At 35.5% G+C, this 25,500-nt stretch overlaps 1 protein-coding gene across 2 annotated transcripts in view; it reads left to right on the top strand.

Annotated features, from left to right (window-relative positions):
• The window catches only part of UBR1 (ubiquitin protein ligase E3 component n-recognin 1), a 59,322-nt gene extending 36,996 nt beyond the window's left edge, over positions 1-22,326 (top strand). The window contains exons 31-47 of one of the 2 annotated variants that reach the window (XM_052696707.1): positions 943-1,036; positions 3,352-3,504; positions 3,901-3,998; positions 4,636-4,729; positions 5,939-6,087; positions 8,186-8,241; positions 8,454-8,550; positions 9,108-9,175; positions 10,465-10,615; positions 11,703-11,790; positions 13,167-13,300; positions 14,304-14,412; positions 15,612-15,668; positions 16,143-16,220; positions 16,804-16,974; positions 19,151-19,252; positions 19,708-22,326. In XM_052696707.1, the coding sequence (XP_052552667.1) occupies positions 943-1,036; positions 3,352-3,504; positions 3,901-3,998; positions 4,636-4,729; positions 5,939-6,087; positions 8,186-8,241; positions 8,454-8,550; positions 9,108-9,175; positions 10,465-10,615; positions 11,703-11,790; positions 13,167-13,300; positions 14,304-14,412; positions 15,612-15,668; positions 16,143-16,220; positions 16,804-16,974; positions 19,151-19,252; positions 19,708-19,849 (1,841 nt within the window). In that variant the 3' untranslated portion in view covers positions 19,850-22,326. Of the gene's footprint in view, positions 1-942; positions 1,037-3,351; positions 3,505-3,900; positions 3,999-4,635; positions 4,730-5,938; positions 6,088-8,185; positions 8,242-8,453; positions 8,551-9,107; positions 9,176-10,464; positions 10,616-11,067; positions 11,118-11,702; positions 11,791-13,166; positions 13,301-14,303; positions 14,413-15,611; positions 15,669-16,142; positions 16,221-16,803; positions 16,975-19,150; positions 19,253-19,707 lie in introns of those variants that run through there. The other variant, XM_052696708.1, reaches the window with a different exon arrangement.
• Positions 22,327-25,500: the final 3,174 nt, after the last annotated feature.

The raw sequence follows: 25,500 nt of genomic DNA, 5'->3' as shown, positions 1-25,500 counted from the left end.
ACTGAATTAACCTCTGCATTCAGATTGCTAAATGACCCACTTCTATTAAGGAAAAAAAAAAAGTGAAAAATGTTAAACTGCTCTAAAATCTGTGCTTTAACATTTAAAAATGAGAAGTGTGTGAAGATACAGACTTTTCCCTGGCAAATAAGAAAATGCTTTAATTATTCTCACAAGGAGTTCAAATGAACTTAAAGATTTGGTGGGAGTGGTTACTTCAGAGGAGGAAGAAAGCAAAAATGTTAACTTTTTTTTTTGTTCAAGTACAACAGCAAACTTTCACAACATAAGGAAAATACATTTTCAGAGTGCCAATATGGTAATCATGAGGGTTCTTTCATGTTCAGGAAGTGTGCTTTTCATGTTCAGTTGTGTTTTTTTAGGTATGTCAAATTCAGGTGTATTGTTCAAAATCATAAAAGTACACCAAATTTAGATTTAGAGATCTGCTGTTGTTGAGCTCAGCATTATTTAGGTATGTTTAAGGGGAAGATTGTATCTTGGCTTGGGTTCATATGCAGCACAAAGGCATCAGTATGTTATTAAGATAATGCTATAAAGATTTAGGCAGATTCAGTTAAAAGATAGCCTTCCCTTTGTTATTCACTCATGGTGTTTATGTTAGTGGCTTGTGAAAGTACAGTGGGTTAGTTGAAGAAATGTATTATATAAGGACTAGAAAAGTGCTTTGTTCATTTAGAACCAAATGAACCTCATTTTTAACCAGTTTACTGTTGCTTTTGGATTTCTTGCTAGCTTGTGGAAAGTCTTCAGTAGTTTGTGAACTCAGGCTTGTGATTTTGTTAAAGTACTGCTCTGGAAATGCTTGTGAAATCCATTTTAATTTGATGTCTTATATACAGGTGGTTTTTTCTGTTCATATTGATTAGAAATTGTTTCTGTTTTTGAATGTTTTTGTTTCTGCTCTGTTTTTTTTTATAGATACAGTAGATCCTCTGTTCATGCATCCTGACTTACCATGTGGAACCCACACAGGAAGCTGTGGCCATGTGATGCATGCAGCCTGCTGGCAGAAGTAAGGATAGATCATGGCAGTTTTTCCTGTTAATTTACCTATTTTCTGAAAAACTCTAAATGCATATTCAAAACACAGTATAGTGAATGGATATTGAATTGAAAACTATCTACTCATCTAAAAATGAAATGGCACAAAATAATTTTTCAACTGATGAGAAAATGCATCATCAAAAGGTTTTGGTTGCCTTTTATGACCCAGAGAAGAATCTGAGGAGGTTAAATAAAACCAATGGGTTAAAAATAGTCAAGAATAAGGAACTTTATCTAGTAGATCTTATTCTTCCTCAGTTTAGTGAGAACCGGTAGGAGCCTTCTAGATGGGTGTTCTACAGTAGTCCTTAAACACGTGAAGTCTGTTGTGTCCTCAGTGTTTTAAGTTGAAGCTGCTTAATCCCAGTGAACCCAGGAGAGAAGCGGGCATTTAGACTAGAACACAAATAGTTTAATCAATGAATGCAGTTTATCCCCTGTCATGTTTAACAAACTTAATAAAAAGTAAGACAGAAGAATTGGTACATGGATTAAAAAGTGTAATAGGCGTTTATTGTTTGAGGGAGCCAGGGATTTACACCAAAGGTGTTGGATTAGAGCACAGTCTGAAATATTAATAGACCAGTCTGCTCATTTTCCAGTTTATAGTCATCGTGTTTTCCTGTAGCTTTCTGTGTAGATCACAGGGATTGAAGCTAACATCTCTGTGTTTTGAATCCATAAAGGGTCAGTAACTCTAAACAAGATAGATACTGGGAAATAATACTAGAACTTCAGTCCCACCAAGGGACTATCAAGAGATAGAGTTGGGTCATGCAAGTACAAGTTATTTTATGTTGTCAAATAATGTAAATATTTTCTTGATGGTTGTTTGCACTTATGCCATTTTAATTTAAGAAGCCTGACTAAACTTCTGGTGTTTATCACTTATTTTTTTATATTAATGTTTTTATTTAAAAAAAAAAAAAAAAAAAAAAGAAAAAGAAATGCTACAAGAAAGATAGGTGCACACACTTAAAATGATACAGAAGTATGTTCCTTGAGTATAATACATCTGCTCTTGGCAGATCGATCCACATCTACGTAGATCTAAGTAGTACAACACTGGAGCTCAATTCCCTTGCTCTTTTTAAGAAAAGATGACTTGCTGTGTGGGTAAATGGGATTAAAATGGACAACAGGCTCTTCTCATACAGGATGGCACAGAAGGTTTGAGTATAGTCTTTTATTTATTATGTAACAGACATTCTAACTTACTAATATTTGTCCAAATTTTCCCTGCCACCTTTCTAGAGTGTCTGTGCAGCCTAAAAATACTGCACAATACTCTAATAGAGAACCTTTGTAGTTGATATATATGAGGAGGCAGAGAACTGCAGTAACAGTTGTTTAAATTTGGGAGAGCAGATGTATGTTTTTGTTGATTGTTAACAGATTGCTTTCATAAATACTCTGTAATCATTAGGATCTGTCAATCACCCCTGCATACAACCTTTTTCTTATTAGGTAAATTATATTTTTTTCTTAAGATATTATACTTCAAAGCAAAACAATAACTAGCTACTACCTTAGTGTGGAAGTTAGATAATTTCATATGTTTTGAAGATCCTACATGTCCAGCCTGAGTGTTAGTACTGAATTTACTTTCCTGTAGTCAGACAAGCAGGTTTGAGTGTTGGGTTGTTTTGTTCCCAGTAATGTCAATGCCACAGTGACGTTAATGAAATCTGAACACTTACTGCATTCACTAAGGGATCACATTTATGTAAGAAAACCTGTAAAAACATTATAGTTATTTCTCAGTTTGCTTTTGAGTTCAAAATGTCATATGATGTTGTAGTACAAATTACTCTTTCTTTCTTTTAAGAAAAGGCTATGGATTTTTTTTATTAAATCTTAAATAGATTTTCCTAAAATTAAATACAACTATGTATGAATCCTATTTCAGTGTTTTGAATGAGTTTCTTATGAGAGATATAAGATACTGTGTTTAAATGTTTAGAAGATGGGAAAGAAGAAGAGAGAATATAAGGACTGTTTGTGTATGAAAATGTCATTAAAATAAATCTAAAAGGATCTTAAAGCAAGGAAGAGCTGCCATTATTTTGACTGAGTGGCATACAATGCATTTTTGCCTGAGTTCATATAAGTGATCAAAGGTTCAATTTTATTTTCATGTCCAGGCACAAGAAATAGTTATCAAAGGAAAGGTATTAGGAAAAGAATTAATAGAGATAATAAGACTTAATTATGTGAAATTTAGTTTTCAGGTCACATTTGAGCCAATTCTGTTTTCTAGTAATTCTCTTTTCAACGTTCTAGGTACTTTGAAGCCATGCAGCTGAACTTCCGACAACGCCTACATGTTGAACAGATATTTGACTTAGAGAATGGAGAGTATCTTTGTCCACTTTGCAAGTCTTTGTGCAATACTGTGATTCCCATTGTTCCATTGCAGGCTCAAAAAATAAACAGGTGAATTAATAGACTGCATAGCCTTCTTTAAGAGTGATTTCTGGGGTGGATTGACTTTTCATATTTTGGGAGGGTAATCTTGGGCTGAGCTTCTTAGTCTGTGTAGATGGCTGTTTATCTGCTTATTGACCACTTGCTCAAATATGCTGCTTTCGGTAGCCAAAATCATTTTTGAAAGCATTTCTAAGCTATTTTTGGAGTATATGCCACACAAGGAAATATTTAGGTCTAGTACTTAGGCCAATGCTGCTTTTTTTTTGTTTGCTCACTACTTTGCCTGCAAAAGTATGCAACTACTGAGGTACTGTATTTTAATTGTGTGTCCTTTATTTTTAAAGACTTCATAAAGATTATTTCAGTGTTGAAGTAACAACTGCTTTCCATTTCTTCTCTCAGTGAGGATGCAGAGGCAGTAGCTCAAATTCTCTCCCTAGCCAGGTGGCTGGAAACCATCATAGTCAGGATATCAGGCTACAATGTGAAAAATGCGAAAGGTTTGTTATCTTCATTTTGAAGCTTGTTTGTGGGATGTCTAATACACCAGTTTTAAGTATGATACACGTGTTTTACGTAATATCCCAAGAAAACTTAAAATTTAGGGCAATTTTGCTCTCAGTCAAGTCAGGGTAAAATAAAGCCGGCATTGAAGTCATAGGGCTTTCAGAGCTTGATAGCTTTATTTTGGGGTGTTCTCACCAGTTTTCTGGTTTGTTACCATTTCTGCCTTCCCTGTACAAGAAAATTCCATAACTTAGGGAGGATAGATGCTTGTTAACGCTCAAAGTTAAGTTTTTGCTTGAGGAGTTTGTAATGAAACAAAGAAAAAATTAATTCAGGGAATTAGAATGAAATGTTTAGGAAACATATGTTACAAAGAATCAATATATTCCTTGCATCCTATGATGCAGGAAAGTTTTCATCTGCTTTGCTGTATTTTTTTTCTCCTTTCTCAAACTAAGAAAAAGCAGTATTTAAATCCTCACATAGTTTTAAATAGAAATGTTAGAAGTATCAGTAGAGTATCTTGGCTGGTCAGGTCTGTTTACAGTTATTTTCAAACCAGTTAACAAGGATAACTGTAAAAATGATAACTTATTTGTGTTTTAATTTGGATCTGATTTCTTCTGGAAGGAGATCAGCAAAATGCTCCAACTTTTGTCAACAAGGGATTGGGGAACTCAGCTTTGGAATTCCATTCTATCCTTAGTTTTGGAGTTCAATCCTCGTAAGTGCTTTTTTGGCTATATTAATTATCCATGAAATAATCTAAAAAACTTCAGGATTTATATTGAAGGAAGACATTCACTTTTTCAATCTCAATACAGGCTTACTTGTATGTTTCTCTAAGTGTTCATTGAATATCAGCTCTATACAGACCTAGATGAACCTCTTGATCAAACCTAGCCTGGCAGTGTTTGATTTATTTGTGCAAAACTGAGTTTTCTATTTCAGAATTCCAGTCGTTTGGGCCACTTTCTGTGCTTCTAGACAAGTCACTTAATGTCTGCTTGCCTTAACTTTCCTGCTATATGTGTGTTTCAGGGTAGTTTTCAGTTGTTTTAGATAAAATAATTTAATACAGATTACTCAGAGGTGTCTTGTCCACTTTTGTTGCAGTGGACAAAAGTTCTACCATCAAAACAAAGCAAATAGGTAGGGGCTTCTGAAGTGTACTTAGCTGTCTTCTTTTAAATCAAGTACTCTTAAATCAAGTACTCTACTACTGTTACTTCTATCTGACATCATTGTTATGCAAAATACTTACACATTTGCTATTGTGAAAATGTCATCAGAAGGTTAAATCAAGATCATAAACAGGAGGAAGTCTGAGTTTTACAGTCTGATAATGATAGGACAAGAGGGAAAAGTTTAAACTGTAAGAGGGGAGATTTAGATTAATGTTAGAATTTTTTTACTCAGAGGACATTAAGGTGCTTGAACAGGTTGCCCAGAGAAGCTGTGAATGGCCCATCCCTGGATATGCTCAAGGCCAGGTTGGATGGAGTTGGATTTCTTCCTCCCTAGATGGCTCCAGCCTAGCAGCTCTTATTCTTTCTATTTTACCCTATCTATTTTTCCATTTTATTGCTATTTTATCATGGCTCTTATTATTTGCAGTAAAAAAGAGAAAAAATAGGAGGTCCAAAATGAGATTTGAGTACTTGGAAAACAAAAGTTAGTGAGAATCAAATGCATTCCTTGCGCTGCTTAAGTGCAGGAAAGTTCTTTTTTTCTGCTTCTGCTATTTTTTTCCTTGCCAAGGCATGAAGAAAGGAGCACTGAAAGCTAGTCATTTTTTCCCCCTCTTTAGGAAGGGTCTTTGTATTTTAACAATTCTTTCATAAATAGTCTTGACTTTGTTAGCAAACGACTGACATAAATAACAAGCACTATTAATAGTGCAGGCTGAAGTTATCTTGGTTTACTCTTGCAGGGCCAAATACTCAAGCAGTATCAAGGAGATGCTTATTCTGTTTGCAACCACCATTTATAGAGTTGGACTGAAAGTTGCTCCAAATGAAGCTGATTATCGGATTCCTATGATGACCTGGAGCACGTGTGCTTTTACCATCCAGTGTATAGGTAAAGTATAATTTGGGTTCACTTCTTTTTATGGTTCAAAACTCTTAAGGCTGTTTGATTTGTAAAAATGTGTACAGTCTGGATGTATGTACAATAAAGATGGTTCTATATAAGAAAAATATAGGTTAATTCTTATTACATGTAACACATGATCTTTAATCTGGTATAAAGAATAGAATGTTTTTGTTAGTGTATCTATACAGTACTATCTATTTACATATGTAATGCTAACACTGGTGAGTTTAATCTTTAAGAGCTGTATTATGAACTGTAACATTAAGCATCTTCAACGATTGCAAAGCTGCTGAAGATGATTGAAATGCCATGCATCTTCTGTGTAGCCAAATATCTAATTACTATTGAAACAGAAGTTCCTTTTTCAGATTTTACTCAAAAACACTTTTCAAAGACTTCAGAATCTTTAATCATTCTTGAATGATCTGCATGATAGAACTCATTATTTCTGTTTGTCTTTATTCTTGAAAAATTCTCATACAATTTGTAGAACAAATGTGGTTTTCTGTAATCTGAAGTTGCTAAAAATGTGTTAGAGTATTTATTTTAATACCATGTGAATCTATTTTTTGAAGGCAGAATAACCTATTAGCCTAAAAATGCTTGCCTTTTCTGGCTAATGTACCTGCTTAGTGGTCAGTGTTGCTTCATTTGTCTGCTGTATGCATAAAGATGGCACTATAGACATGGAGCTGTACCTAAATCAGAAGTGGCTTTCAGGCAGGGAGAGAGTCAAGAGAAGTCTTTGTGTTCCAGGCATTGAAAATGTAACTCTACATATCCATAAGAATGATTTGCCAAGTATGCCAGTTTTCCTTCTGACAAAGCTGTTGAAGTACAAGTGTAGTCTACTGTAATTTGGTAGTGCACTTGATTCAGCTAGAGTGTCAGGAGTTCAGAAGGTTTGTAGGAGTGCTAGGAAGAAGGTAGGAATAGCCAGAAAAGCTAATTACAGCTATTTTGAATTCTATCAAATGTGCAGATGGTTAGGAGAGGACTGGAAGCTGCTCAGCTGTATTTATATGCACTTAATGCTGTGCATTGGTTGTTTTTTATTTTATCTCAAAGATAAATAAATAAATCTAAAAGCCACCAGCCTTGGTGGTTGTCAAGAGTAAATTTTTGTCAACAAGGGTATATATGGAATAGCTTCTATCACATGTGATATCAAAGACATATGAAAGAAGTCTAAGATTTAGATGCATTACCAGGCAAGGATTATAGCATATGAGAGGTTGATATGATAGTCTGACATATGCTGGGCCATGCAACTTCAAAATAAAAATGATTTTTTCCATGTTTTGTCTGCAGCACTACATGTTGCATATTAAACTGATGTATAGAAGTGCTAAGTTAAAGCACTTCTTTATATTAAAATATATATATGTGTATATATTAATATAAAGATATGATATATAGATATAAAGATATATTTGGTAAGATGAAATTTACCAGTTCATCTCTGAGGTGACTAAAACATAGTAGCATTCATTTAGATGTCTTTTTACTCAGTTAAGTTCATTTAGCTGCTTGGTTTTGTTTTGTTTTGTTTTTGGATTATTTTCTCTTTACGATCTCTCCAGAACCAATGTGCTTGGGGAGGGAATGTGAATTGTGTTCTAATTTGGGAAATGTGTTTTTACAAGATTTTTATTAAACTACAATCAAATGAAGTAGTGTGAAGTTGAGGACAAAATAGCTGTACAGTATCTCTGTTAACATACCTTGATATTTGTGAGCATTGGATAAGAGTAACTGAAAGTACAACTAAATCTATCCTATTATCCTATTATCATTCAATGAAGCAGTGTTTCTTTAAATCTTAGAAAGATCTGAAGACTTTAAAGAAAAAAAAAAAAAAGAAAAACCCTTGTTACAGCTTTTTACATAAAAATCCTTTGATGCTATTATGCTGGATTTTTCAAGAGAATTCTAAGCAAGTTGCTCATCAAATTATGCTGTGCTTTAAGAAGGATGTATGCTAAGAAATGTTTTTACACTTGATCGTGTTTGTATGTGTAACTCAAACAGAAATGTTATGTTCCTGTAGAACAAAGTAATGTTTTCTGTGTTTAATTTTAAGAAAACCTCTTGGAAACGGAGGGGAAGCCTTTATTTGGATCTCTACAAAATAGACAGGTATGGGCAAGTAGATATGTGATACATTTCTCTGTTGAGGATTATCTCTTAAAATACAGTTCAGGCTGATAACAAAAATGTTCTGGAAAAGGTTTCTGTGTTACATGGAAGTTCATATTTAATTCACTTGTCAATGCATTTCCTGTTTGTAGGGGTAGGATTTATTTTACTAGTATCATTTTCTTGTCCAACCATTTTCTCTTGTGCTCTAGCACAGTGGCCTTAAAGCATTAGTGCAGTTTGCAGCTGCTCAGAGAACAACATCACCACAGGTCCTGATTCAGAAACATCTGGTTCGTCTTCTAGGAGGTATTGTATTCCTTTTGTGTTGCAGAAGTTAAAACAACATAGAAAGAAAAGACAGATACTGAAAACAGTGCTAACTTCAGTTTCTCTGTTTCCTTACATCACAAAGTTTTGCTGCTTGACATAAACTAATTAGTAGTTCCAATCAGTAGAGCCAGCCCTGTATCATTTGAAGTTCCAAAAAATCCTCGAAGGCAGTTTATCCAGGCCTTGGAGCTACTTAGAGCATTAATGTTTACAGATGGCAGTGCTCAAATTGTAAAGACTGAACAGGTAGAAAAGGCCACAAATCAGATATTTCTCAATTGTTAGACTTAATCTATTTAGTATTTTTGAAAGACTACTTGCATTATAGTTTAAGATACCTTAAGAGTCTCAGAGAGAACTGTTTTTCATATTTCTTGCCAATGTGCTGAAAGTGGTGACCTTTTGTGAATACTCTTTTTTAAGTAGCCTTCCACTGAGCAGGAAGCTTATGTGTACAGGCTTTTGGATTCTGCTAGATTGCAAGGCATCTAGTGTTGATGGTGAGATGCATAATTAATATCTCTATTTTGCAGTTCTTCTACCAAACTTTAAAACAGAAGACACTCCATCCCTCTTAGAAGTAGATATGTTCCACATTTTGGTAAGGAGGTTCATTTTATTCTTCAGTAATAATGTTTTTGTTTTGTTTTTTTTTGTTTTTTTTAGAACCTAGATTTTTGTGATTTTAACCTGCATTGATTCTTCGCTTGCATGAATTAAATGATTGTGTGAGAGCTCTATACGAGCAAATTATTGTATACTTCTGTGATGAAGAAGTATTTACGCTTTGTTCAGCTGTTTCTAATTTTTGTCTCTGCAATCTCACTCTGTTTGAATTTCATATTTGTAATTGCAGCCATCTTTTTACTACCTGTATTGCTATCAAAACCTGAAAAAAAGCATGAGTACCCTTTCTCAGACTGTCATTTCCTCATTTTCCTTTTGTCCAAATAGGCCTCATACCTTTTCATTTATGTTCATTCTCATTATCTTCTTTATACTATTTCTCAGCATCTTCTTTCTTTCATAATAAAAATATTATATGAGGACCACGCTGAAAGTAGTGCCTCCTATTTTATTATGATGACCAGTGTCATCAGAGGCAGATGGTGGTATGACAGTAGAGGCTGAACCATTTTGCCGGTATTCTATGGCATTTTTGTTGCCATGCAGCAGATGACAGCAGAGGGGCAATGTGACAGAATGGCATCTGACATGGAATTGTGTATGAAGCAAAGGTGTGGAATTTAATTCAAACAGGAAAAAAGTGCACCTGCTGACCTTCATTGATGCTTAGTGAATGTTTATGGAGACAAACCAGTGGATGTGGGTGCACTCTGGTTCATAATTGGTGAAAATGCATAGCTGATGGTGATGACTGCGTTGAAAAAAGTGTTTTGTAGCTGAGAATTTGTTCTATCTGTAGTGTTATTGTGCTTTTCTTCTCTGTTGTAGTTTCCATGGAAATAAATAAGGCATTACATTCAGAGCAACTTATGTAGTTTTTTTTCTAGCTTAAAACATAATTTGCCCTCATTATCTTTCTAACGCTTGGTTTCCTTTCTCACACTTGTTCAATGTTCTGTTTTTTTACATGGAACAGAAACTAAGTTTTCTTGGAAGCAGACAAGCTTTCTTGACAAGTACAGTGAAGCTGTATCTGTTCCCTATGTGCTAGTGGGACAACTTGTTTTCAATGAAGTTTTTGCTTTATATAGTGTCTATATATATAGTTTATATATATAGAATTAAAACCAGCAAGATAAATGATGTCAAATTGACTACGGGAATGCAGTATAACTGTATAGTAATGATACAAGTCTTTTACATTACCCATTTAATTAATAAATTTCTGTTACTTGAATATTTACTGCTTCCTTTCCACTGTAGGTGGGAGCTGTGTTATCATTTCCGTCTTTATACTGGGAGGATGCTGTAGACTTGCAACCTTCATCAATTAGTTCAGCCTATAACCACCTCTACCTCTTTCATCTGACAACACTAGCACACATGACACAAATTGTGATTTCTTCAGCAACAGGTAGGGATGTATTTAGGTTGTATCATTTCAGCAGTTCACAGAATTTCTTAACAGTAGTGGTTGAACCTTTTGCTAGTAATGATTAACATCTTCCAGATAGGAACTTTCTTTTTCTGAACAGCTTTCATTGCTAGGTAGAAATAAACATTGTTACATTTGAAACAAACAGAAAGGTAGCACTACATCGTTTTCAGATCATTTATTTTATCATTTGTGTGTTTTGCATAAGAAAGTGAGGGTAATTACTGATCAAGTCCATCATTCCAGTGTTGGAACATACGTTCTTCCACTCCTTGCAGGAAAAGCAAAGCGCTGCCCAACAGCAGCACTCTGAGCAGTACAGTGAGAATCAGTATGGATTTTGGAAATACTTTCCTTTACCCATCAAACTATTAAATAGCCAGGATATGGAATCCTATAAACTGCTTAAGAGGAATTTTTACTTTTCCCAGTGTATGGGAACTGCTGAATCATGGCCTGAACCTCTGATTGATCACCTGAGGTGAGCAATGAATCAGCCCTGGGAGCAGAGGTGAAGGCAATTCACCTGTGCTGCTGGAAAGGGTGGAGCCTGGCTGTACCTCTCCTAGACCCATTTAAGAGCTGACTGCCAGTGGGGAAGGATCTCTTCTGGAGATCCTCTCCTCAGGAGTTTCGTAGTGAGCCCAGAGTATGGGTAAGCATTATATCTGTTCTGTTTTGGTATAATAACTGCGTAGCCAAACTCTCTGGTATATTTCATAACTGTAACATCTGTGAAGTCGTAACCTACAGGCTTTCTGGCTACTACTTCCTGTTTTCTTGAGCATGACAGAAGGAGGAATACAAGAAGTAAAAAATCCTGTTAACTTAATCCATACAGAACAATAACTTGTAAAGTTAACATGAAGAAAGCCGTTTTTACAGGAGTGTGCCAGTGAGACAGTAATCATTATCTATTGTAGCGTGCAGTTTTAGGAGGGCGTTCATTAGATTAAAAATAAGAAATAGAAAAGAATCAAAATGATATGGGGGAAAAAAAGTTCAATTTACTTAAAAAGTCACAAATGAAGTGCATTTACATTACGATTCATGTTTGTGTGTCCAGAATCCTCTACTGCTCGATCATATGACAACAGTGAGGAGGCATGCTCTGCCCAGGCTTTCTGTAGAGAAATTTATCAGTACACCAGTGGGTAAGTAACAATTCAGTGGCAGTACTGTGTCCTCAGAGAGTGACCTGAACAACAAAGAAAATGAGGAGGCGAAAAAACCCCAAACAACATTTCATATGGGGAGTTTAGCACAATGCCTTGTGCTTTGTTTCCAATACTCCTGAAATGTAGAAAGAAGAGGGAACTAGAGAAAGGAACTGGTGTCATTAAGAAGCCTGCTACTTGCAGGCAACGGGGCAAATTCTTACACTAAGGATGAGAAGTTACCTATGTTTATCCTGGAGGGAAATGTAAATATAAGTTAAAGAAATGTGAGACTATTTTGAATTTTTTTACTTACACTTTTTCTACTACATATGTGTCTAGTACAAAAGAAGAGGTGAGAAGTATAAAGCTAATTGTAGTTATTTGTTTGAACATTAGTACTGTCTTGGACTTTTTCGTTGGCTATTATCCTCTGTGTAGTGAAGCTCTTAAGTGCTTCAGTATCTATATGAAAAAGAAGGTAGGAAAAGTGGATGCAGCCTCCACAAATCCTGCTGTGACTTAACTTCACCAAAGCTAGTTGCAAATGTGGATTTTTTTTTTTTTCAAGGGTTGAAAATGCTGCCGTGTCTGAAAGTCTTAAGACTAAATTTCTGAACATTAAAAATTTTGTGTTTAAATAATAGTAATTTTTTTTCATGCGTGTGTTAGAATCATAGTTGCTGTATATTTTGGAGTGTTCAAACACAGAATTAAATGCCAGAATTCAGGCTGAAACTGTTAGCGTTGTTATTTCTGTATACGCAGTACCTCCTGATCCCACCATGCTTTAACACTAAAAATAGTAATTCTGAAATGGTCTGTGATGGAGCTTTACTTGTTGTTTCTCAGCAGATCCTCGACAATGCTTGTCATCATCCTGCTCACATAAAGGTGTACTTAGTGGTGGTTAATTTTTTTCTGAGAAAATTATCACTTCAGTATTTATTTTTTTTTTCCAGAAGTAGGACTAGGATAGTTTAAAATAACAAGAATAGTGTTGTAGTTTTTATAACATAATGAAATGTGAGGCATATTATTTTCAACTGTTATTTTTGCTGCGTGTGACGATTACTTAATCTTTTTTCTTCCTTAACCCTTTTGGATTGCATTTGGAGCTCTGAATGCATGGAAAAATGCTGTTAATTCCAAGAATTACTGGTTTTCTGTAATAAAAAAGCTGCAGATATACATTAGTTACTTCATGTGTATTATGCCATGCTGTATTGAGCAGTTTAAATCGGAGTTGTCTGAAGTTGGGCAGCTTTGTTTTGTACATAGCTAACATTGTAGCAGTTCTAGACAAAATGTGAAAGTATTCTAAAGATGTGCACTGTAAACTACTGCAGGTATTTCTCATTTGTGTATTACAGTTGCTTTAGTCAGGATATTCCAGGCTGGCTTGTGTGGGATTGTGTTAAGAGAGGCATCATGCCTTATCTTCGTTGTGCTGCTTTATTTTTTCATTATTTGCTGGGAGTTTCTCCACCTGAGGAGCTACTACAAGGTAAACATGAGAAAGCAAATGTATCCTTGTTGAAATTGTTTGTTCTGTTATTGGTGTGAAGGAATTTTTAATGTTCACAATAACTCAACAGTAGATAACGTTAATAAGACTTAAAAGGGAAAGATCACCATAAAGCTCAAAGAGCACATCAACTTTTTTGTGCAATTGCTGATGTTGGCAAATGCTAGCAAAATAGAACTTATTAGAAATAAAGCATGTTACAAAATTTGAAACCTATTTCTTAAAGAATTCTAATGCATTGCAGATACTAAAACCAAAGTGCTTTGTTTTTTGTTAGAATGCAAGGAAAAGCTGAATTATCAACTATTTGAAAAGGAGAACCAAAGCTTCAATACACAACAGAAACATAGTCTTGCACTTATTTATGTAAATTATGAGCTAAGGTTGAATATCATTAATTTGATTTCAAGTCCAAATCTTTGCACTGTACTTTTGTTGCCATAAGTAGAAAAGTGCTGTAAGTACCATGTGTAGAAAGGAGTCTCCTGGTGAAGCAGCAGTGCTGTTTCCTGCAGGCCCTGTGAGCCAATACTTGACCACTTAGTAAGCTAGTAGCCTGGCACGACACTGTTGCATGTTAGCACTGACTTGATCATAGAGGAATTAAATATCATTGCATGCTCAAAGAGTAGTAAAAAGCTGAAATAGAATAGGTAAGGAAATCTGCTGAACCAATGTGTTAGGTACTATGCAATGAAATTAAGTTTAAGCAATAAACCACATTTTTATAATGACTTGTATATGACTTAAATCTGATGTTATTACAGTATTATAAAACCAAAAGCAGATCTTGAGCTAATTGTCATAGCCCCAATTACATCAATGGAGCTATAGTCAGTTGTACAATCTCAAGAAGCTGTGCTCTGGCTGGAAAACCTGAATTATTAAATGGAAGAAGAATGGGGAGAATTGTAGTTTTGAGCGAATTATTCAGCAACACTGAGATGTTTCAACTGTCACTCTTTTCTTTTTTTTTATGCAGTTTCTGATGAAGGGCAGTTCAAGGCACTTTGTAGTTACCTTTCTCTACCCACCAATTTATTCCTGCTCTTCCAGGAGTATTGGGACACTGTAAATCCACTCCTTCAGAGGTACTAATTGAACATGGACAGGACATGTTTTTGTGTTGTGATGACCCTGTGGGAATTGCATCAAATTTCTTAACAGAGATTGAGCTCATGCTAGAGTTGTGAATGTTCACTTGATGTGCATAAATATAGTGAATTTTTTTAAGATCTTAAAAAACTTAGAGCACAACAATTATTTTTTCATATTTTACTAGTTATATTAATTTTATATTACAATTATGGTGTAAGTAACTAGTGCTTGCAGACATACAGGAGTTTGAGTCCTATAGGCAAAAGGTATCATGAATCGTTGCATGCATGGTGTGGCATCTGCTGTTCACTGGCCTGTTTTTAATGTCAGTAGCAAAAGTGTTGATTATATAAGTTATGAAATGAGAGCACTGAAAACTTTATAGCCTGCCAGATGAGTCTTTATACTGTATCTTCTCTGGAGACTGATGAAGGTAGAAGATAGCTGAATTGTGTAATATAAATATTATGTATGTTGTAATCTGGCAGTAAGGAAATAATTGGTAAAAATTCTTCTTTCAAAAATGCAAGTAAAATAACTCCTTGCTACAGCCGGCCCTCATCTATGAGAGTAGTTGAATAATTCTGCTTTATTGTGGTGAAGAATGTCTCCATGTATTTACTGTGACTGTTTCAGTCCATGGTTATGTTAATTATTATTGCTGATTCTTGGCAGAGTTCTGTGGATCTCACTAGCTTTTTCAGGTTTTTTTCTGCCTCTGTTTTGTTATCTAGCTTTCTTCAATTTAGTTGACATTCTGAGCTGCCGACTCCAGCCTACAGTTTATATAGCTCATTTAACAGTCTGTTACATGGAAGTTTGCTGTAGTTACATTTGTAGTATATACTATTGCAAATCAGTAGCATCTCACAAGTGTATAAGTTTGTGTTTAGAGTTTCTACATGTGTGCTCAAAGAACTTGTAAGAGAGACCAGCTCTCTTGTATGTGCTTGTAAACTTCAGCAAGTAATTGATAAGGGCAGATCTGAGAAATCTGTTGTAGTCTTCATAGCAAAAACAGAAGTTTTGAGTGAGATACAGCCTTTTTTAGGCAGTAGTAACAGCTGACAAGTCATCGTATGAGCTCAATACTTTACCTATGTATCTGCTTATTTCTTATTAGTTGAGTTTAGCAACACTGAAGGTATATTATCATCAAATGCTGTCTTCTGCAAATCTTTTTTCCAAATAGGTGGTGTGCTGATCCAGTGGTGCTCAGTTGCTTGAAGGGCAAGAGCACTGCAGTAAGGTTAGTAGAATTGGTTTTATTGGTTTTTGGGGGTTTTTTTTTGGTCCTTTTTTGCCTTAAAACTGTGTAGGAATGAAGTGGCTGCTAGGAGTTAGCAGTGCCTGTATTTTTTTTTTTCCTGTTGAAGTACTACTATAAATTCATTTCGCTTTGGCTCGGTGATTCTTCGTTGAGAAGGCACAGCATTCTGTTAACCAATTTATGTGCTTTGTCTAGGGAAAAACAAAAGCTAACTGAAACATGAGATACCTTTGTGCAAATATGTTATATATGCAATTTAATTTCATCAACTTTGTTGGAATGTAGAAATACTGAAACTTCCATCTGGACTTCTAGAGAAGCTGGTCAGGAATTGGAGTTTACATAAGGGACCAGAAACTTAGCAGGATAATTATCTATATCCATTATGCTTTTTGCTGTGATGTGTATATATATATATTTTTTTTGTGTGTGATATTTCTTTCACTTATGCAGGTATCCTCGGAAAAGAAATAGTTTAATAGAGCTTCCTGAAGATTATAGCTGCCTTCTGAACCAAGCATCACAGTTTAGGTAATGTACTTAGTTGTCCTGCTGGGTGTTTTGTCACTTTGATACTCCTTCAGTTATTGTAGCTATTGTTAGGACTATAAACAGAAGTGGTTTTGTGGAAGCAAAAGCACTTCTGCAGTTATACAAGTCAGTACTAGCAGTTGTTCATTTTAAGGCTGCAATGCAGCAGCTTGCTCAATGTATTCACTTTTGTTTGGAGGTATTCCACTTTAATCTGCTGGTCATTTTTCACCTTTGTAATGTGGGTTTGATGTGGCATTCAGCCTGAGTATTTTTGCATAGGACACAAGAAGCCTGTCAGGTTGGCTCCCCGTTTTGTGCCAGGGAGTATGAATCACAGGATAATTTGGATGAGAGTGACTTCAGCACATCATCTAGTCCAATCTCCTGCTTGGAGGGGGTATCTTGCAGCTGGAATCTTTGAAGCAGTGTAGAAACAGAACCAAAGGAACCAAGTGTGTGATACAAGGTTATGACAACAATATGTATCTTAAGTGTGGCTTTCTTTTTAGGAACATTATTGGTAGTTAGCTTTCTTCTGAAGTTTCGTGCTTAAATAACAATCTAATTACACTTTTTCTAGATGCCCACGGTCTTCTGATGATGAACAAAAACATCCAGTACTATGTTTATTTTGTGGGGCTATGTTGTGTTCCCAGAATACTTGCTGTCAGGAACTTGTGAATGGAGAGGAGTTGGGAGCCTGCACTTCTCATGCTCTCCAGTGTGGAGCTGGAGTCTGTATGTTTCTCAAGTAAGTAGCTAGATGGAATTTAACATACTAGTGAATAAAGGGAAATATTTGAAGGTCAAAAAGCAAAACGTTGTCAAAGCACTTAATTCTTTTCAGGCAAAACAATAACAACAACCAACAGTGACAAAAAAAAAAAGACAACCCAAAACATTACTTTAACCAAGTGGTGGTTAAATGTTAGTAGCATTACTTTTATACAGAATACTAAGAAGTCATATTGCTGCTGTTAGTTGTTTTGCATTGTTCAGGTTCTGAGTCAGATCATATGCTTTACAGAATGGGTATAGATATGAACTTGTTTGAAGGTGATACAACTACTCTGTACTGAGCAGTTTCATTTAGATAAGTTAGAATTACATATACCATACCTTTAAGCTGTGATTTTTAAGTGAACTTTACCATGGATTTAGCATCTAGGGGATTATCTTCTGTGATTAAAACTTCCCTGTGTTTCTGCTGTACCACTTAAAAATGTGAAGGAAAGAACTGATCTTTATCTTTTTTTTGTTGTTGTTGTTCCTAGTTCACAAAATGTTTGTATTTCTACTTCAACATAGGATTCTAGAGGAAGCTGTGTGGGTCTTCTGTGTATTTAGAGGATCATATACTGTGGCATTTCTAATAATGAGGTTAAACGGAAACCTGGAGACTTAAATTTAGAACGCTTTATTTCTTGTGGAAAGATAATATCAGGCATAACTGTAGTCCATGTCTGTTCTTTAAGTTGCCTAAGTTAAAATGGTGCTGTAAACATGGGCTCAGTTCTGGGATTGATATTTTTTCAGCATATCTGTCTAGACTACTCAGTGCTTCTCTTTATTAAGGTGTCAGTGGCAATACAGCTGTGACTCACACTAATCTTTCTTCACACTTAAAGAGCCTCAATAGGAATAGCAATCCAGAGGCCTGTGAGTTGGCAGAAGCAGAATACCTTTTTAGCTCCAGAGAGTACTGTCCTGCATAGTGTACTCAGAGATATAGGTACTATAAACTAACTTTTTTCTCCTTCCATTACTTAAACACACAGACTTGTGCATAAGTACAGCTATAAATGGAGGGGGGTATGTTGTTAAAGCTGGCTGGTTAATCAGCTGAATGGCATTTGATACATTTTTGGGTAAGCAACTCGTTATTGCTGCACTACTGACATGGCCACAAAGGTAATTGTAACAAGAACAACTTCTTTGAGTAATGAAGTAGCTAAGCACACAAGCCCAAAGAGGATGTACTGAGGTGCGTATCTACCATGGAGCCATGGCTGTAACCTCTTCTGAGTTGTGCACAGCACCTTGAATTGCTAGCAGAGGCAAATCATATTAATGGTATATTTTGTTTGGATTGGAGTTGTTTTATATCGTAGAGGGTGGATGGATGAGTTGTGGATCAGAACAACATGGTTTTCAAAATGAACACGTAACATTTGGTTACTTGAACAGATTCTAATATAGAAAGGAACCTAGCTGCAATAACTTCTAACTAATAACTAAGGAGTTTATACAGGATAGCTCACAGTTTTCCTTACCTCACGCAGGACTTGTACTGTCTGAAGACTGCTTCTGGTAGTTACACTAATTCTCATCTCAGTACCCCACAGTGTAGAACAGAGTATAGATATCTAGGTAGTGCCTCCATTCAATAATGATCTATGGGAATAAGATCCTGTTATGGCTAACCTGATGTTACAAAATGAGTTTCATATTTCCTCCTGTTTCTGAACTCTTAAATGCTATCAAGGATTATACTTAAAACAATCTTTAAAGTTGACTTATGGTGACACATAAGTGTCCTTGCTGCTGATACTGAGACAGTAGTTTAGATCTGGTGTATCTGTTTTTAAGCTAAATGCAATCCATGCTGTTGAATCTATCATAATTCATGCTATGTAACTATTAGTTTAATCTGTTTAAAATAGCTCTCCTGTGCAAAAGGATGTTTGCTGCAAAGTGATTGTGGTACAAACTCCATGCTTATGTCTGTAAGTTGGAAAGTTAATATGCTGCATGTATTCGACCACAAGCTGATGCAAAGTAACCTATATAAATCCTGACTAATTGAATCTGCTATTGATGTAGATCATACTTAAGCTATCAAAAGGTGTAGGTTATGAAAAATAATTTTGTGGTGATAATGTTGAAGATAGATATGTTTAAAATAAATACCACTATTTTTCCTTAAGAATCAGGGAATGCAAAGTTGTCCTCATAGAAGGTAAAACCAGGGGCTGCTTATATCCTGCTCCATACTTGGATGAATATGGAGAAACGGATCCAGGTCTGAAGTAAGTAAATGTTCGACTTGTTTGCTTTCTACATTTCTGTTTTGGTGCTTTTGTTTCTTAAGCACATTAGACATGACCTTCCTGCTAGTGCGTACAGCACTGTAATATGCATCTTAGCTTGGTGAACTTGTTTAACTGATGGCAGTTTCCACTCGTGAATGAGTCATTAGCAGTGGGAAAATCCACTTTTTTGGTTCCATTAAACTTTCTTAATTTTCTAAGGAAAAGCGTACAGCAACTGCCATTACTGAAGAGTCACCTTGGAAGCAACATTCATTGATCGTTATGCTTGGAATTCTTTCATTTCCTGTGTACTTGTTGGAGTTGCTGTTTATACAACTGTTCAGTATTTATTGGCTATTGCTAAGACTTTTAATGCTAGACTATTAATGAAATAACTTCAGTTGATATTCTGATATGCTTATTTGAGTATTCTCCTTTCTCCTTCTATGAAGAAGAGGCAATCCTCTGCACTTATGTCGGGAGCGTTACCGGAAGCTGCATCTGCTATGGCAGCAACACTGCATCATAGAGGAGATTGCCAGGAGTCAAGAAACCAATCAGATCATCTTTGGGTTCAATTGGCAACTGCTCTGAGTCTCTTTATAGTAGTGAAATCTTTTACATTTGGCAGTGCTTTGGAAACAGAAAGGGGAGTGGCAGTAAATGCTCTAAAGTGGGTTCTGTAGTTGAGATGCAATTGATGGATTCTCTAGGTTGGATGTAGTGCTGATACATTGAAACAGAATTTCATGTCAATTGTCTTGCTTTGTTTTATTTCTCAAAAGGAAAACTACCTTGTATAATTGTTACTGAACATTCAGATCCAGAAATATTTCCACTTTTTTTTTTTTTTTTTTTAAATTTGCTATCGTCTCACATGTTTGATGAGGACAGCTTTCCAAATCCTGTGCTTCAGGGCACATATATTTGTCTCTTCCTTGCCTTGAGAGTATACTTAACTGGTGTTGCTGAGTAAAAAATAACTTTATTTTCTTTCTTTTCCCAGGTTTAGTGTGACTTTTAAATACGTTAAGATCTGTGGGTTGGTAGTAGTACCAAGCCTGTAGTAATCTGTAGTAACAGGAACAGCAAACATTAAGTTGTATGAAAAAAGCCTGCATTCTGCTATATCCTGGAATTTAATGAAGAGTTTTTATCAATAAACTCTTTAAAGGAGAAATATGCATAGAAAGTGGAATTACCATCTTGTTTGTTCCATTAAAAGAATAGTCTGTGCTTTTCGCACTGCCAGAACCGCACTTTATCTAATGAATTTGTCCTCTATTAATGCTGTATATCCTGAGAGGTCTAGGGCTGCAGCGTTTGGTTAGGTTTGGGTTAGTTTTACTTCTTTCAGTTTTCTACATGATTTTTTTCTTGAAAGCCAAACAGGAAAATAACTGCTGTAGTATATCTCTGCAAGTTACGTAGGAGCCTGAGACTTCAATAAAGTAGACTACCTTCAACGCTGTCACTGGACTGAAATCAAGGCCCTAAATCAGTCAGCCTTGGAATTAGAAATAAATTTATTTGCCTGTGTTTGGGAAACTTTCCACTCTTCATCCTCTGTCACAATTGTTTGGAGCCCTGCCTGCATAAATGAAAACGTGTTTTGGGGGTCACATTCAGTACTAGGAGCAGAAAAGTGAAAGAAGATAAGTATGTCTCTTTGCCCTTAAGTAGTTAATGGCACATCGTGATTGAGCTCTCTCTTAATGCTGTAGGATTGTGCTTCAGTTCTAAATGTCTTTTGTTTTCTGAATTACAGCTGTAACATACATGAGAGAATTAGTTATGTAATGGATAAAAATGCTTTCCAAGGAAATCACATTGGCGTCAAAGCTGGAAGTTTTCAATATTCTTAATTTCTCCTCCTTTTGCTATTTGGATTTTTTTTAATGCCATTTTAATAAGGCTCACAAGGGAAAGTTTTCAAAATAATATCTGAGAATTTGTTTTTCTATTGTTTCCTTTGTTTAATTTTTTTTACTGACAGGTAGATTCTCAGATAATGATTTAGATATAATTAGAGCTGTTCTCCTAGTTTCTTAAAGCTTTTAGAGTACATGAGTACGCTGAACAGCGCCATAATTCATCTACAAATGGAGTACAGGTAGACTTGAATATTATGATTTGCAATTCTTTTTTTTCTCTTCAAGAACGTTTGCAGTAGTCCTTCCCTGGTGATATAAACAGCTGACTTTGGAGTGTTTTCTAGGCCTTTTTTTCTTGCAGTTATGACTATTGTCCTTATCTTGATTCTTGCAGATTTTAAACCTGAATATACAACCCTTCAAAGACGAGCATAATTCTATTAGACTTATCTAAAATGTATTTGAAACATGTAAAGAATTTAGAAGAGGAGTTGTGATGAAAACTTGCAATTGCTGAAGATATCTAAGGACGTTAAAACACTTTTTACCAAGAAAAACATGAGTTCAGACTAGGAAATTGTGGCTTATTGATACCAGAACTGTGTTGTTCTTCTGGTTTTTTTTTGTTTGTTTTTTTGTTTTTTTTTTCTTTTTGCTCAGAGTTCTAGCTTTTCATTTATCAGAAACTTTCAGTAACTTTGCACTTCAGTAATAAATTCTGTTATCGACGGTGAGGTGAAATCAGTGTTATGTTTTCTGTCTGAACTGTAATATATTTGTAAAGATGGCAGCTGGTTTGAACAGGTGAGCTCTTGTTTGAAGCTCTAGAAATACGTGTGTAGTTGGAAAAATGAGAGAGAAAGAAAAGGGGCAAAGTTGTGTCTCCACGTATGTTTGCACATACTCATTAGCAGATGGGCTCCCGTATCATTCACTGACTGGTGTGGTCATCTTTCATTTCATAAATTACTATGCAGTTTTGTTCACTGTGAGTATGATCTGTATTTAGTGATCACAAGATGCTTATGCCACCAATTTTCATTCCATCCAGGCTGACAGAAGAAATTTGATAATGCACATATTGGTTTCTTTAATTGCAAAAATGTAAATTTGAAACTTGTATAATGTTCTTGTGCTTTTGAAATAAAATATCTTGTATATGTATATTTAAAAAAGGAAATAAAGTAACTTCTCATAGATTATTCCACTTTTATTTGGAGGCACTTTCACACTTCTGATTTTTGCAAGAGTGTTACAGAAGGTCTGCAAGTATGGAAAAATGGAAGAATTATTAAACAGTGGTAAACTGTGATCCGCATCATCATTGTACCAGTGAGTACTGGTGGCAGTTTTTCTTATTTAAATAAATATTCCACTTGAAACTTATGCTAATATTTCAAAGATGCAGACTCCTGCAGTGTTTATCTCAATTTTTAAGAGAAGTCGTAAGCACATAAGGTAATACTCAAAGGTCTCTACCTGATTGATTGGTACAATGTAGAAAATAATATGGAGGATGATTATGGCCGTGATATGTTTTCTTCAAAGATGAAAATTGTTTCATTTCTGTGGCACAATCTTGTATTTTTTATCTATGTTTTGCAGATGGAGGCTAAATTTATTTGCTGATACAGAAAACAAATGAAAAACAAATACTGACTTCTCTACAAGTCTCTAAAATCCAATTAGTCCTAGTCCTAGCTGTTTCTGGAAGCTTATGTTGTGTGGTTGAATGTGTAGATTAAAGAGGAGCTGTTCAAAAAATGTGCCTGAGAGAGAGACCTGAAATTATATGTATTGCTTCTTGCAGTGATGATTAAGGTGTGAGACCAGGTATTAAGTTAAACATGAAATACTGAAAGTTGAGCCTGAGCTGCTTTTTGTATTGCTTGTTTATGAGGTCACTGTCAGGAAACAGGACTGTAGTTTAAGCAATTTAATTATAGGCTGTAACAATTAAGAATCAGACTGACCTAGGAAATTTCTAGGCTTCATGCTTGAAGGAGTGGGCCTGCACACCATGCGAAGCAGGGACTGGCACTTGGGTTTGGTCATTTTAAGCTCTTCGTTTATCTCTGGGGAACTGTGGCAGGGATTTTTCTGCAAACCACAGAATGTCTCCTCGCAGTACCTGGACTGTAATACTAGCTTTAGGTAAAGGTAGTTAAGTGCAGTCTAGGACTTGGAGAGAGGCCCTTCTGATGCACCTTCGAGTTTCTGCTTGAAGGTTTTGCAAAACATAACCGTGGCAGCTTGAGAAATAATCTACCTAAGATGATAAAAATGCTCCAGGTTTCTTTTGTCTGCTTTTTTATTCTATGAATTATGCTGTAATTAAAAATGGCAAAACCAATGTGTTTTGGGATTGTGATACTGAAAAATGATCTAAGAAGATTTATTTTCCCAGTTCAGACATGCGCAGAATTGAGCAATTTGGTTTTCTCAGGTGGATAATGCACAACAGTGTGACTTCAGGCAGCCCCCTCTGTTACATGCCTTGGCATAAAGCAGCAGACTGGAACAGGAGCATCCATTTATGTGATACAGTCCTCGTAAGAGCCACCTAGGTGATGTGGGCTTTCATACCTTTTTGATCTTTCTAAACTATGGAGTAGGAGTATCATGTGTGGAGACTAAACTGTTACCACGGTGGGAAACTGATAAAATGTGTTCCAAATGATTTGTCAGGTTTCAATGCTATTTGTTGTATTGGAGAGAGCTGTATGATCTCACACCAGTTAAACCAGTTTGGGGAGGTTTCCAGCTTCTAAGGGAGAACAAATGTGATTCTTAATATGCAGTATTCATATATGATTCATTATGTTCTTCTTTATGATCAATGTACAGCAGTAGTCAGAGTGCTTTAAAGGAAGAGCATCATAACTGCAGTTCCTGCAGGAGCCATCGCAGTGCCTTCAGCAGGAACCGAACATTAAAACGTTTCAGTTTTATGAAGAGCTCCATAAAAAGATTTTGTAGTCTTATATAGAGATAAATTCCTTGCTCTGGAAGTTGCTGGAGTTTCTTACACAAATGTATTGTTATTAATTCTGACTGGATTAGGCGTTAATAACAAATAGGATAAGAAGTGTCCCACAAATCGTATTTATTTCTGTATCTGAGCAGATGCTACGGATTATAGGCTTGACTTGCTAATGCCATCTTTGTCTTTATACGTTACAGAGAATTAAAGAAAGTCTGCACTGTTACCTGAGGGTTTTTTTTTTTATATGGTGGCAGTAATTTAGTTAATTACACAAGTTAATTTCACAAGTTTTCACACAGCTGTTTCTGCATCTTTTCAGCAGTTGTCTGAAAGAAAGATTGACAAACCAAATATTACTTTTTTATGGTAAAAATGTGTCCTCTTCATGTGAAAATAATCTGTGTGAACTATAGGAAAAGTGTAGCTGGCTATTGATACCACTGCTCTTTGTGCTGATGTGGCACAGCACTACGTACTGCTTTTGCTTTGTGTCATTTTACAGAGACACTCGGTCTGGGTGGTCATTTCAGCTCGCTCTTCTGCTGAACCTATTTTTTTAGAGCAAGTTCATGACCACCAGGGACCTCTGCTAGAGAACTGGACAAAGCTGTTGTAATTCAGTAAGCTAAATAAATGGCCTAGAGAGAGATTGTACGTGGCACGCGATGCCAGGTTTTATCTGCTTCTGAAGTTAAATGTGTTCTGCCATCAGGAAATTTTTTTGTATAATACTGAGCAAAAATCCCCTTAAAAAATATGAGTTTGTGCTCTTATTCCATGTCTTACAACTATTTTCATCAAGCTGAACCATTCCTTGCTTTTATTTTTAAAGTATTTTATTTTTTAAATTATTTCTGTCAAGTCCTCTTGATTCATTTTTCCTAATGAAGCCAAAGTTCTGTTTGTCACTCTGTTTTTCTTCCCTAATTGTGATCATTTAATTAAGCAACCTAGAACTGTTTTTCCAAATATAGATGGATTACAATTTTACTAGAAAAATGACTATTTACTGAAGCATGTGATGCTCTGCATGCTGGTCTGTAAAAAAAAATACAGGTAAAAATTGCATTTTTATCATATTATGTTGAAAAGTGTTTAATTTGCAGCATATGACTGCCTTTCTCCTTAATATGTAAAAATGTCAATTTTCAATGTTCATTCTTTTTCCAGTATTATATCATCTAATCTTAATGTTTCTGGTAGGCTCAGGAAACTGTTGTGCTGAGTGTTCTGCAAACCATGAGCTGCTTCCTTTGGGATTGTATTTCCCAGGTTCACTGAAGTTTGTTTTGTCTCACTGTCTAAAAGGTGGGTTACTTTTCTTAGTTCAGTGAGACATAAAAGCTGGGTGTTTTTCAGCCCAGTAATAAAGCTCTATGGAATTT

This window comes from Tympanuchus pallidicinctus, unplaced genomic scaffold (genome assembly GCF_026119805.1).
Source record: "Tympanuchus pallidicinctus isolate F22 unplaced genomic scaffold, pur_lepc_1.0 scaffold3, whole genome shotgun sequence".
In the NCBI taxonomy this organism is placed as follows: Eukaryota; Metazoa; Chordata; class Aves; order Galliformes; family Phasianidae; genus Tympanuchus; species Tympanuchus pallidicinctus.
The sequence above is the reverse complement of the archived record's forward strand: the minus strand, read 5'-3'. Positions and strand labels throughout refer to the sequence as shown.